Below are 10685 nucleotides of genomic sequence, written 5' to 3'. Positions count from 1 at the left end.
TGGTCCGAGTATGAGTGTGGGTGTGTGTGAGCGCACCCTGTGAGGCATGGTGTCCTACCCTGCCTGGTACCCTGAGTTGGAATAAGCCGGTAAAAATCATCTCACTTTTATTAATCTTTATTTTTCTCTAAGCAGGGGGATAGGGAGTGCTTTTTAAAAAGAAAAACTTTTTTTTTTTTTCTTTGAGACTGAGCTGTGCTCTGTCGCCCAGGCTAGAGTACAGTGGCATGTCTTGGTTCACTGCAACCTCTGTCTCCTGGGTTCAAGCGATTCTCCTGCCTCAGCCTCCCAAGTAGCTGGGAATACAGGCACGCGCCACCACACCCAGCCAATTTTCTGTATTTTTAGTTGCGATGGGGTTTCACCATGTTGGCCAAGCTGGTCTTGAACTCCTGGCCTCAAGTGATCCGCCCACCTCAGCCTCCCAAAGTGCTGGGATTATAGGCGTGAGCCAAAAACCTTTCTTAAATGTATGCATGGCTCACACTTATTTCAATGTTTAATATTAGAAGACTTTCGGTCTTTATTTAGACGTTTAGGGGCGATTTTGTGACCACAGATATGTTGTAGGAACTTCACTCATATCAATTAGCTTGTGGTCAAACTGGTTTCCTTACAGTCATTTGGCTTAAAGTTTCAGTTTCCAAGAACCCCTCCACAATGTTAGGTGAGGACTTAGGGAATATAGGTGATATGCAAATACTTTTTTTTTTTTTTTTTTTCCACCAAGGACTTGAGCATCTGTGGAGGTGGTTCCCCTGGAGGGGCCCTGGAACCAATCAGGACTATAAAATCCTTTTAAGGTTTTAAGAAGAGCATTGTTACCTCTGTGCTCTGACGAGAGAGAGCACTGACGAAGCCCCGCAAGCTCACCGAGATTAAGTGCCCCTACCTAAGGTTGCAAAGCCTCTTATCCTCAGGCCACCTCCAGTACAGTAAATCCAAGCCCTTCCGTCTAAACTTGCCGCCCTGAGTACCAAGGGTCACCTCGGCCTTTCAGGCTGAAGGGAGGGAGGCAAAGTCTCAGGGCAGAGTCTGAGCCCCATTCCGCACCCCACCCTCTGTCTGGTACAGCCAACCAAACCAAAGTGCCCCAAGCCGTGACATCCCGGCCGGCGGCTCCCAGGCCCCCGCCCTCTGCACGTCACGGCCGCCGGGTGCAGTGCCCCCTAGGGGTCCCTGCGGACGAGGAGGAAGCGCCAGGTCCTTCCAGCCGCCGACAGCTCGCCTGGCACGCGCCTCGCCGCCCTCGGCAGCCGCAGCTCCGTGTCCCCTGAGGACCCGCAGCCTCGCGCCATGGGCACGCGCCTGCCGCTCGTCCTGCGCCAGCTCCGCCGCCCGCCCCATCCCCCGGGCCCGCCGCTCCGCCTCCGTGTGCCCTGTCGCTCCAGCAGCGGCGGCGGCGGAGGCCGGGAGGACCTGCTCGGACAGCGGCGGCTGCTGGATGGCCAGGCCCGGAGCAGCCGCAGCCCCGGCGGCCGAACGCCCGCGGTGCGGGACTCGATCGTCAGGTGAGTGTCGGGTCTGGCCCCTGGCTCGGTCTCCAGCGGCTGCGGCCCCGACCCAGGGACGGAGCGCCCGGGGCCGCCGTGGGGAGCGGGGCGCGGGGCTGCGAGTGTTTGGTGCCAACTCGTTAGGGGCGCCGGGCGGTGTGTCGGGAAATGCGGGCTTGGAGACTGCGGCCGGGTGCGCTAGCGGAGAACCGGGGATCCAGGATCCGACCCGGCCCGCAGCGCAGGCGGGCGTGGGCATCCCCGATGGACGCCGAGCGGCACGGACCGCACGCCCGACTCCACGTGCGCAGCCGGCCGCCGGCTCTGATGCAATGGCGCCCGGCGCTACCCAGACGGTAAAGGGGCGGTGCGGCTGGGGCGGAAACCGGGGGAGGGGGCGAGAAGAAGAGGGAGGGCGGGGCTGCGGCTCCGCGCGCCGGCTGGCCTGGGGTTCGTGGCGGGCATGCGGAGCTCGGGAGAGGCGGGCTCGGGCCCAGCGCCGCCCGCGCGAACCTCCCTGGCGTTGTGCGCCCCTCCCCGCGCGCCGCCCCTCCTGCGGGGCTGGGGTCTATGGCTGACGTCCGCTTTTCCCGGAACGGCAAAGGTGGAGGCGGGCCTTCTGGGCCCCCGCCGGGGTAGTCGGAGAGGTCTCAGCGCTGGTTTCCAGCTCCGCCTCGCAGCGCGCACGGAGTCGCCGCGCAGCTGAGTTTGCAGAGTTCTCTGCGGACCCAGAGCGAACTGGTAGCCCTGGACCGGGCCTTTCCCGTCCCGGTCCCAGCCCCTGGGCCCCAGCATTCCCCGCCCTCGCCGAGACGGGCGCCCAGGTCTCGGGCCTTGCAGGGCGAGCCCCTCGGGACAACCTGGAGGTGGCGAGAAAGCCCCTTCCGCCTCCCTCCGAACTGGGATTAGGAACGAATTCCAGGATGCGGTTTCCCCAGCAAGCGGCCCACCTCCTCCATTCACATCCTCTTCCATTTCCCTCTAGCCTTCTTTCTTAAGGTCATTGCCTGCTTGCCTTTCTCTCTGCCTTTCCTTCCTCCCTCTGCTCTCCCATTTTCCTCCCCACTTCCCTTCTTCCCTGCCTCAGTAGTAAAATACGTTTCCTAGGCTCTTTATTATGTGGCGGATGATTTTAAGGGGGCATTCATTTAGTTTGCCCTGTTCTCTGTCTTCTTTTTCTTTTTGTTTTAGAAATGGAGTCTCCCTCTGTTGCTCAGGCTGGAGTTCAGTGGGCAGCCTCCGCCTCCTGGGCTCAAGCGATCCTCCCACCTTAGCCACCAGAGTAGCTGGGACCACAGGTGTGCGCTCCCGTGCCCGGATAATTTTATTTTATTTTTGTAGAGACAGGGTCTCATTCTGTTTCCAAGGCTGGTCTGGAATTCCTGGGCTCAAGTCATCGTCCCCGCCCCCAAAGCGCTGGGATTAATTGCACGCCAGGTCATTAGGTTTTAACCTGCACGTTGCCGAGACTCATCTTACCAGTTAGTCTGAGGCCAGGATAGGCGGCAAAAAACACCCCTTCCTGTCATGCTGTTTTATTTTCTAGGTAACACTGATTATTACCTGAAACTTCCTTGTTTGCTCATTTCTTGTCTGTCTCACCCACCTGGAATATGAGCTTCGTGAAAGACAGCTGTCTCTTTGGTCCTAGGTCCTGGAGAGAGTGCCCAGCATGTAATAGGCATTTGTGAAATGGTTACAGAAGGAATGCGTCAAGATGTGGGGTCATCTGTGGGTTTTATTCCTACGTTTTTTTTTTTTTTTTTTTTTTTTTTTTTTTTGAGACGGAGTCTTGCTCTGTCGCCCAGGCTGGAGTACAATGGCACGATCTTGGCTCACCGCAGCCTCCACCTCCCAGGTTCAAGGGATTCTCCTGCCTCAGCCTCCCGAGTAGCTGGGATTGCAGGAGCGCGCCAGCACGCCTGGCTAATTTTTGTATTTTGAGTAGAGACAGGATGGCTCACTGTGGTGGCCAGGCTGGTCTCGAACTCCTGACCTCAGGTGATCCGACTGCCTCGGCCTCCAAAAGTGTTGGGATTACAGGCATGACCCACCACGCCTGGCCTATTCATGCATACTTTTAGGTTTAAAGCCATGACTGCCTTAGAGATGAGTAGAGAGATTAGTCAGTAGCGGGCTTTAGGGCCTGCACTGGGTTCCCCAAACTCAATTCCTTCAGGAAAATGGGAGGAGTAACAGTACCTACCTCAAGGGGTTATGGAAACAATTATGTGAGAGAGCACGTGCAAAATACATAGCCCAGGACTGTCACATACAAGACAAGTTCCTCAAGAAATGGTGGCTATTACTTTTTTTTGAGATGGAATCTCACTTTGTCGCCCAGGCTGGAATGCAGTAGCACAATCCCGGCTCACAGCAAGCTCCGCCTCCCGGGTTCAAGCGATTCTTCTGCCTCAGCCTCCTGAGTAGCTGGGATTACAGGCTCGCACCACCATGGCTGGCTAATTTTTGTATTTTTAGTAGAGACGGGGTTTCACCATGTTGGCCAGGCTGGTCTCAAACTCCTGACCTCGTGATCCGCCTGCCTCGTCCTCCCAAAGTGCTGGGATTACAGGTATGAGTCACCGCGCCCAGCAATATTTTTACAATTCACTAAGCCAGCGGTCCACAGACTTTTTATATAATGGGCCAGATAGTAAATATTTTAGGTTTAGTGAGCCTAGAGGCAAAATCACAATTATTAGTAGGTACATTTATAACAAGAGAAAAGACAAATTTAGGACAGGCTCCATGGTTCACGCCTGTAATCCCAGCACTTCGAGAGGCCAAAGTGGTATGATCACATTCCCAGGAGTTCAAGACCAGCCTGGGCAACATAGTGAGACACTCATCTCTACAAAAAATTTTGAAAAATTAACTGGGCATGGTGCATGCCTGTAGTCTCAGCTACTCAGAAGGCTGAGGCAGGAGGATCACTTGAGCCCAGGAGGTTAACGCTGCATTGAGTGAAGTTTGCACTACTGCACTCCAGCCTGGGCAATAGAGTGAGACCTTTTTATTTTTTATTTTTGCAATTAAGTATTTTTAATTAAGGTATGTACATTTTTTAGATAATGCTATTGCACACTTAATAGATGGCAGTATAGGGTAAACATAACTTTTTTTTTTATTTTTATTTTACTTTAAGTTCTGGGAAACTTGCGCAGAACGTGCAGGTTTGTTACATAGGTATACATGTGCCATGGTGGTTTGCTGCACCCAACAACCTGTCATCTAGGTTTTAAGCCCCGCATGCATTAGGTATTTGTCCTAATGCTCTCCCTCCCCTTTCCCCCACTCTCTGACAGGCCCCGCTGTGTGATGTTCCCCTCCCTATGTCCATGTGTTCTCGTTGTTCAACTCCCACTTATGAGTGAGAACGTGTGGTGTTTGGTTTTCTGTTCCTGTGTTAGTTTGCTGAGGATGATGGTTTCCAGCTTCTTCCATGTCCCTGCAGGGGACATGAACTCATCCTTTTTTGTGGCTGCAATTTTATTTTTGTAGAGATGAGGTCTCACTATGTTGGCTAGGCTGGTCTCAAACTCCTGGGTTCAAGTGATCGTTCTGCCTCAGCCTCCCAAAGTGCACAGATTACAGGCATGAGCCACCGCGCCTGGCTACACTGTACCTTTCAATTGAGTTATGTGCATGGTTTACTAAACCTCTCTAGTCCTGAATTGATTCCCCGAGGATTGGAGCAAAGTGGGTGGGGGCGTGAGTCAGCTAGAAGTCACCTGGAATAGAGATTCAGGAGCCGAAGTGTATTAAGTCAGAAAAGTTAAAGAATGAGCTCCCTCAAAAGCATAGTGACCTGTTGTTCCTGGTGATGGGACTAGATGACCATAATCCCTTAGCCTCCACACCCAGCTAATTTTTGTATTTTTAGTAGAGCAGGGTTTCACCATGTTGGCCAGGCTAGTCTCGAACTCCTGACCTCAAGTGATCCACCCACCTTGGCCTCCCAAAGTCTTGGGATTACGGGCGTGAGCCACTGCCCCTGGCCAGTAATAATACATTCCGTATAATAGTCACAGTAATGGTGACAAAAACAAAGCTGCTGCTGATGGCTTAGTTCTGAGTTTTAGCTACACATGGCAGCCTAGCTAGAGAGCTCACATTCCTTCCCACTGTCCTCAAAGTGGAAGCTCACAAGGCCATTTTTCTCCCCCAGGGACACGAAAATCTCTGATTAGAAACATTTATGCTACTTTTTGGATTTATTGAGCCTAATGACTCCTTTTTCTTTCTAGCTTTGTTTGTCACTGTAGGAATGAGTAACCCCAAAGAATGAAACATTACACATATAACAAGTTGTGGTGAGCATGAACCTATTTTGTTTTATTCGCTTGGGTGGTGATAGCATTGAACTCCTTTACACACCTGTACAGGCACACCTAAGAGATTGTGGCTTCAGTTGCAGACCACTGCAATAAGGGGAATATCGCAGTAAAACGAGTCATACAAATTTTGTAGTTTCCCAGTGCATACAAAACCATGTTTAGAGAATACTGTAGCCTATTAAGTATGCAATAGCATTTTGTCTAAAAAAAACCCATAGATAAGTCTGGGCGCTGTGGCTTATGACTGGAATACCACCAGCACTTTGGGAGGCTGAAGCGGGCAGACGACTAGGTCAAGAGTTCGAGACCAGTCTGGCTAGCATAGTGAAACCCCGTCTCTACTAAAAACACAAAAATTAGCCGGGCATGGTGGTGTGCGCCTGTAGTCTCAGCTACTTGGGAGGCTGAGGCAGGAGAATCACTTGAACCCAGGAAGTGGAGGTTGTAGGGAGGTGGAGGTTATGGGGAGGCTCACCACTGCACTCCAGCCTGGGCAACAGAGCGAGACTCTGTCTCAAAAAAAAAACCAAAAAAAAAAAAAAAAAAGTACAGATATATACCTGAATTTAAAAATACTTTATGGCCAAGAAATGCCAGTGAGCTGTGGAGGATTGTGCCTAGATGTTGATGGTTATTGACTGATCAGGGTGGTTCCTAAAGGTTAGGATGGGAGTGGCAATTTCTTAAAGTAAAACAATGAGGTTTGTTGCACTGATGGAACTCTTGCTTTCATGGAAGATTTCTCTGTAGTACTGCATGCTACAGAGAAAACGGTAACATTTTACCCACAGTAGGACTTCTTTCAAAATAGGCGTCAATCCTTTCAAACCTTGCAGCTGCTTTACCAAGTACTTGATACCAACTACTGTAATCTTTTTTTTTTTCTTTTTTTTTTTTGAGATGGAGTCTTGCTCTGTCACCCGGGGTGGTTGCAGTGCTGCGATCGTGGCTCACTGCAACCTCCGCCTCTCGGGTTCAAGTGATTCTCCTGCCTCAGCCTCCTGAGCAGCTGGGACTATAGGTGCATGCCATCACCCCTGGCTAATTTTTGTAGTTTTAGTAGAGATGGGGTTTCACCATATTGGCCAGGCTGGTCTCGAACTCCTGACCTCGTGATCGGTCCTTTTCAGCCTCCCAAATTGCTGGGATTACAGGTGTGAGCCACGGCGCCTGGCCTAACTACTGTAATCTTATAAATCCTTTGTTGTTATGTTATTTTATGTTATGTTATTTTATTTTATTTTATTTTATTTATTTTATTTTATTTTTTGAGATAGAGTCTCACTCTTTCACCCAGGCTGGAGTGCAGTGGTGCGATCTCCGCTCACTACAACCTCTGCCTCCTGGGTTCAATAAACTCTCCTGCTTCAGCCTCCCGAGTAGCTGGGATTATAGACGTGTACCACCATGCCCTGCTAATTTTTTTATTTTTAGTAGACGCGGGGTTTCACCATGTTGGCCAGGTTGGTCTCCAACTCCTGACCTTGTGATCCGCCCGCCTCGGCCTCCCAAAGTGCTGGGATTACAGGCGTGAGCCACTGCGCCCGGCCTAATAAGGCTGTTTTCTTGTCATTTGTGTGTCCACGGGAGTAGCAGTTTTAAATTTTTTCAATAGCTTTTCCTTCGCATTCACAGCTTGGCTAACTGTTTGGCACAAGAGGCCTAGCTTTTGACCTGTCTTGGTTTTCAACACGCCCTCCTCACTAAGTTTAATTATTTCTAGGTTTTTATTTAAAGTGAGAGACCTGTGACTCTTCACTTGAACACTTAGAGGCCATTGTAGTTACTAATTGTTCTAATTCCAATACTGTTTCTCAGAGAATAGGGAGGCCAGAGGAGAGGAAGAGAGAAGGGGAAACAGCCAGTCCAGTGAAGCAGTCAGAACACACACTATCATGAACCATCATGGCCACGGTTCAGCCAACACAATTACAATAGTAACATCAAAGATCGTCAGTCACACATCACCGTAACAAACATACTAAAAATGAAAAAGTTTGAAAACAAGAATTTTCAAAATGTGAACAAAGCGAGCAGATGCCGTTGGAAAAATGACTCCCGTAGACTTAAAACACAGGTTGCCACAAACTTTCAATTTATAGAAAAACACAGTATCTGTAAATTGCAATAAAGCAAAGCACAAAAAATGATGTATGCCTATACTTTTTTTTCTATCCACATCCACCCCCCAATCCCCCCCCCCTTTTTTTTTTTTTTTTTTTTTGGTGGTAGAGACCAGGTCTTGCTCTCTTGCCCAGGCTGGCCTTGAACTCCTGAGCTCAAGTGATCCTCTCACCTCAGCCTCCCAAAGTGCTAGGATTACTGGCATGAGCCACTGCACCCAGCCCCCACCCCCAACTATTTTAAAAGTCTAATTACTTTTTGATGATTGCCAACTTACCTATAGAAGTGTTCCTTTCAGCCCGGCGAGGTGACTCACTGCGGTAATTCCAGCACTTTGGGAGGCTGAGGTGGGTGGATCACAAGGTCAAGAGATCGAGACCACCCTGGCCAACATGGTGAAATCCTGTCTCTACTAAAAATACATGGTGATGTGTGCCTGTAGTCCCAGCTACTCAGGAGACTGAGGCAGGAGAATCGCTTGAACCTGGGAGGCGGAGGTTGCAGTGAGCTAAGATTGCGCCACTGCACTCCAGCCTGGCGACAGAGTGAGACTGTCTCAGAAATATAAAAAGAAGTGTTCCTTTCATCAACTATGAATGGATCAAGACTATGAATGTTTCTGAGAAAATTATTGCTGTTAGTATGAATGTTTTTAGTGTTTAAGGGTAGCTTTGGGGCACAGAAAAAAGCAAACATGTACATTTATAAGAAAAAAAGGGAAAGAGCCACTGTAGTATACCTGTTTTGCAGATGAGGAAACTGAGGCTCTTAGAAACTATTGCCCACGCTAGTAAACAAAATGCCCAGTACCAGTCCTGGGCTGTATTTCCACTTAGTATCTCAGAACTACCTGGACTCTATTAAAAATGCGCATTTCTGGGCTCCACTGACACACGTTGAATCAATCTTTCTGGGGTGAAACACCGGAACCATTATTTTTTTTGAGACAGAGTCTCGCTCTGTCACCCAGCTAGAGTGCAGTGGCGCCATCTTGGCTCACTGCCGCCTCCACCTCCCAGCTTCAAGTGATTCTCCTGCCTCAGCCTCCTGAGTAGCTGGGATTACAGGCGTGCACCACCATGGCTGGCTAATTTTTGTATTTTTACTAGAGACAGAGTTTCACCATGTTGGCCAGAATGGTCTTAAACTCCTGACCTCAAGCAATCCATTCACCTTGACCTCCGAAAGTGCTGGGATTATAGGTGTGAGCCGCTGCACCTGGCCTGGAACCTTTATTTTTACCAAACTCTCCAGTGATCCTTATACTATGAGCCGCTTGGGACCCACACTCCAGTGCTTTACTGGACCCAGACAAAAATAAGAACCTGGTATAGCCAAATTAACAGTCACAACAGGCTGGGAAGAGCATGGCATATGGACCTTAGTCACCCATTATTGGATAGATGGATTTTAGTGCTTATTTATAAGGTGATTTGTAAACTTTCCCATATGGTCACATGTATTCAGCACGATAATACAATTAATTCCCTGGGAATGAAGTAGCTTTATCCCAAGTGTTTCCAAACAAAACTAACTGAAATGTTCCCAGGTTATAGACAGTTGCCTGCACCCAGTCCATCTGTTCCAACCCAGCTGGCAGTAGAAAGGCTGGTCCTGGTTGTGAGTCTGAGCAGCTCTCTCCTCTAAAGCCCCATCTGGGAACTGCAGTGCCTCCGGTTCCATTTGTCAGCTGTGTCTCTCCGAAAACTGGGGGAAGCTTCCCAATGCCTTTCTGCTCTTGGCAATGTACTGTTGATGGCATTGCCTGGAACTTCTTTGCCCTGCATTTCTGTTAGGTGCAGTGCAAGACCCTGTCGGAGACTGAAAACAAAATGTAAAGGTGGTCTTAGCACTGAAGCCTGGGGGCTGCTGTGGCTGCACCTTTGGTCTGTTGTGAGGGGAAAAAGCTAGCTCCCGGTGCTCATGTGCTGCTGAGAACATATCACAGGGTGATGGCGAAGTTCACCTCTGCAGTCGCTCATCCCAGAAGATTCCAGAAAGAGCTGAGCTCCTAACACTTTCTTTCTTTCTTTTTTTTTTTTCTTGAGATGGAGTCTTGCTCTGTTGCCCAGGCTGGAGTGCAGCGGCATGATCTCGGCTCACTACAACCTCTGCCTGCCAGGTTCAAGCGATTCTTCTGCCTCAGCCTCTTGAGTAGCTGGGATTACAGGTGCCCGCCACCACGCCCAGCTAATGTTTGTATTTCTGGTAGAGATGGGGTTTCCCCATATTGGCCAGGGTGGTCTCGAACTCCTGACCTTGTGTCCGCCCGCCTTGGCCTCCTAAAGTGCTGAGATTACAGGCGTAAACCACTGCGCGTGGCCTTTTTTTTTTTTTCTTTTTCTTTTTTTAAAAAGAAATTGAGTCTTGCTCTGCCACCCAGGCTAGAGTGCAGTGGTACAGTCATAGCTTACTATAGCCTCAAACTCATGGGCTCAAGCAATCCTCCAGCTTCAGCCTCCCAAGTATCTGGGACCACAGGCATGTGCCATCACGCCCAGCTAAATTTTTTATAGAGATGGGATCTTGTTATGTTACCCAGGCTGGTCTCAAACTCCTGGCCTCAAGCAGTCCTCCCGCCTTGGCCTCTCAAAGTCCTGGGACTACAGGTGCATGCCACCATGCTAGGCCTTCTATCACTTTTACCTAGGCCTGCTCACCCCAGGCTGGCACCTTCCTCAGAGGCAGGAGGTGAAGGTGGCTGCTGCTGGGCATTTGGGAGGTACAG

General features: G+C 50.0%; 1 protein-coding gene across 7 annotated transcripts in view; it reads left to right on the top strand.

The window, feature by feature from the left end:
• Nucleotides 1–1153: 1153 nt before the first annotated feature.
• Nucleotides 1154–10685, top strand: part of MTHFD1L (methylenetetrahydrofolate dehydrogenase (NADP+ dependent) 1 like) — a 233869-nt gene continuing 224337 nt past the window's right edge. For 2 of the 7 annotated variants that reach the window (XM_038001118.2, XM_038001115.2), the window contains exon 1: nucleotides 1159–1511. In XM_038001118.2, coding sequence (XP_037857046.2) covers nucleotides 1297–1511 — 215 coding nt within the window. In that variant the 5' untranslated portion in view covers nucleotides 1159–1296. Of the gene's footprint in view, nucleotides 1512–2215; nucleotides 2235–2339; nucleotides 2792–5743; nucleotides 5810–10685 lie in introns of those variants that run through there. The other 5 variants (XM_073022354.1, XM_038001119.2, XM_073022353.1 and 2 more) reach the window with 5 other exon arrangements.

This window comes from Chlorocebus sabaeus, chromosome 13 (assembly GCF_047675955.1).
Source record: "Chlorocebus sabaeus isolate Y175 chromosome 13, mChlSab1.0.hap1, whole genome shotgun sequence".
Lineage (NCBI taxonomy): Eukaryota > Metazoa > Chordata > Mammalia > Primates > Cercopithecidae > Chlorocebus > Chlorocebus sabaeus.
The sequence above is the reverse complement of the archived record's forward strand: the minus strand, read 5'-3'. Positions and strand labels throughout refer to the sequence as shown.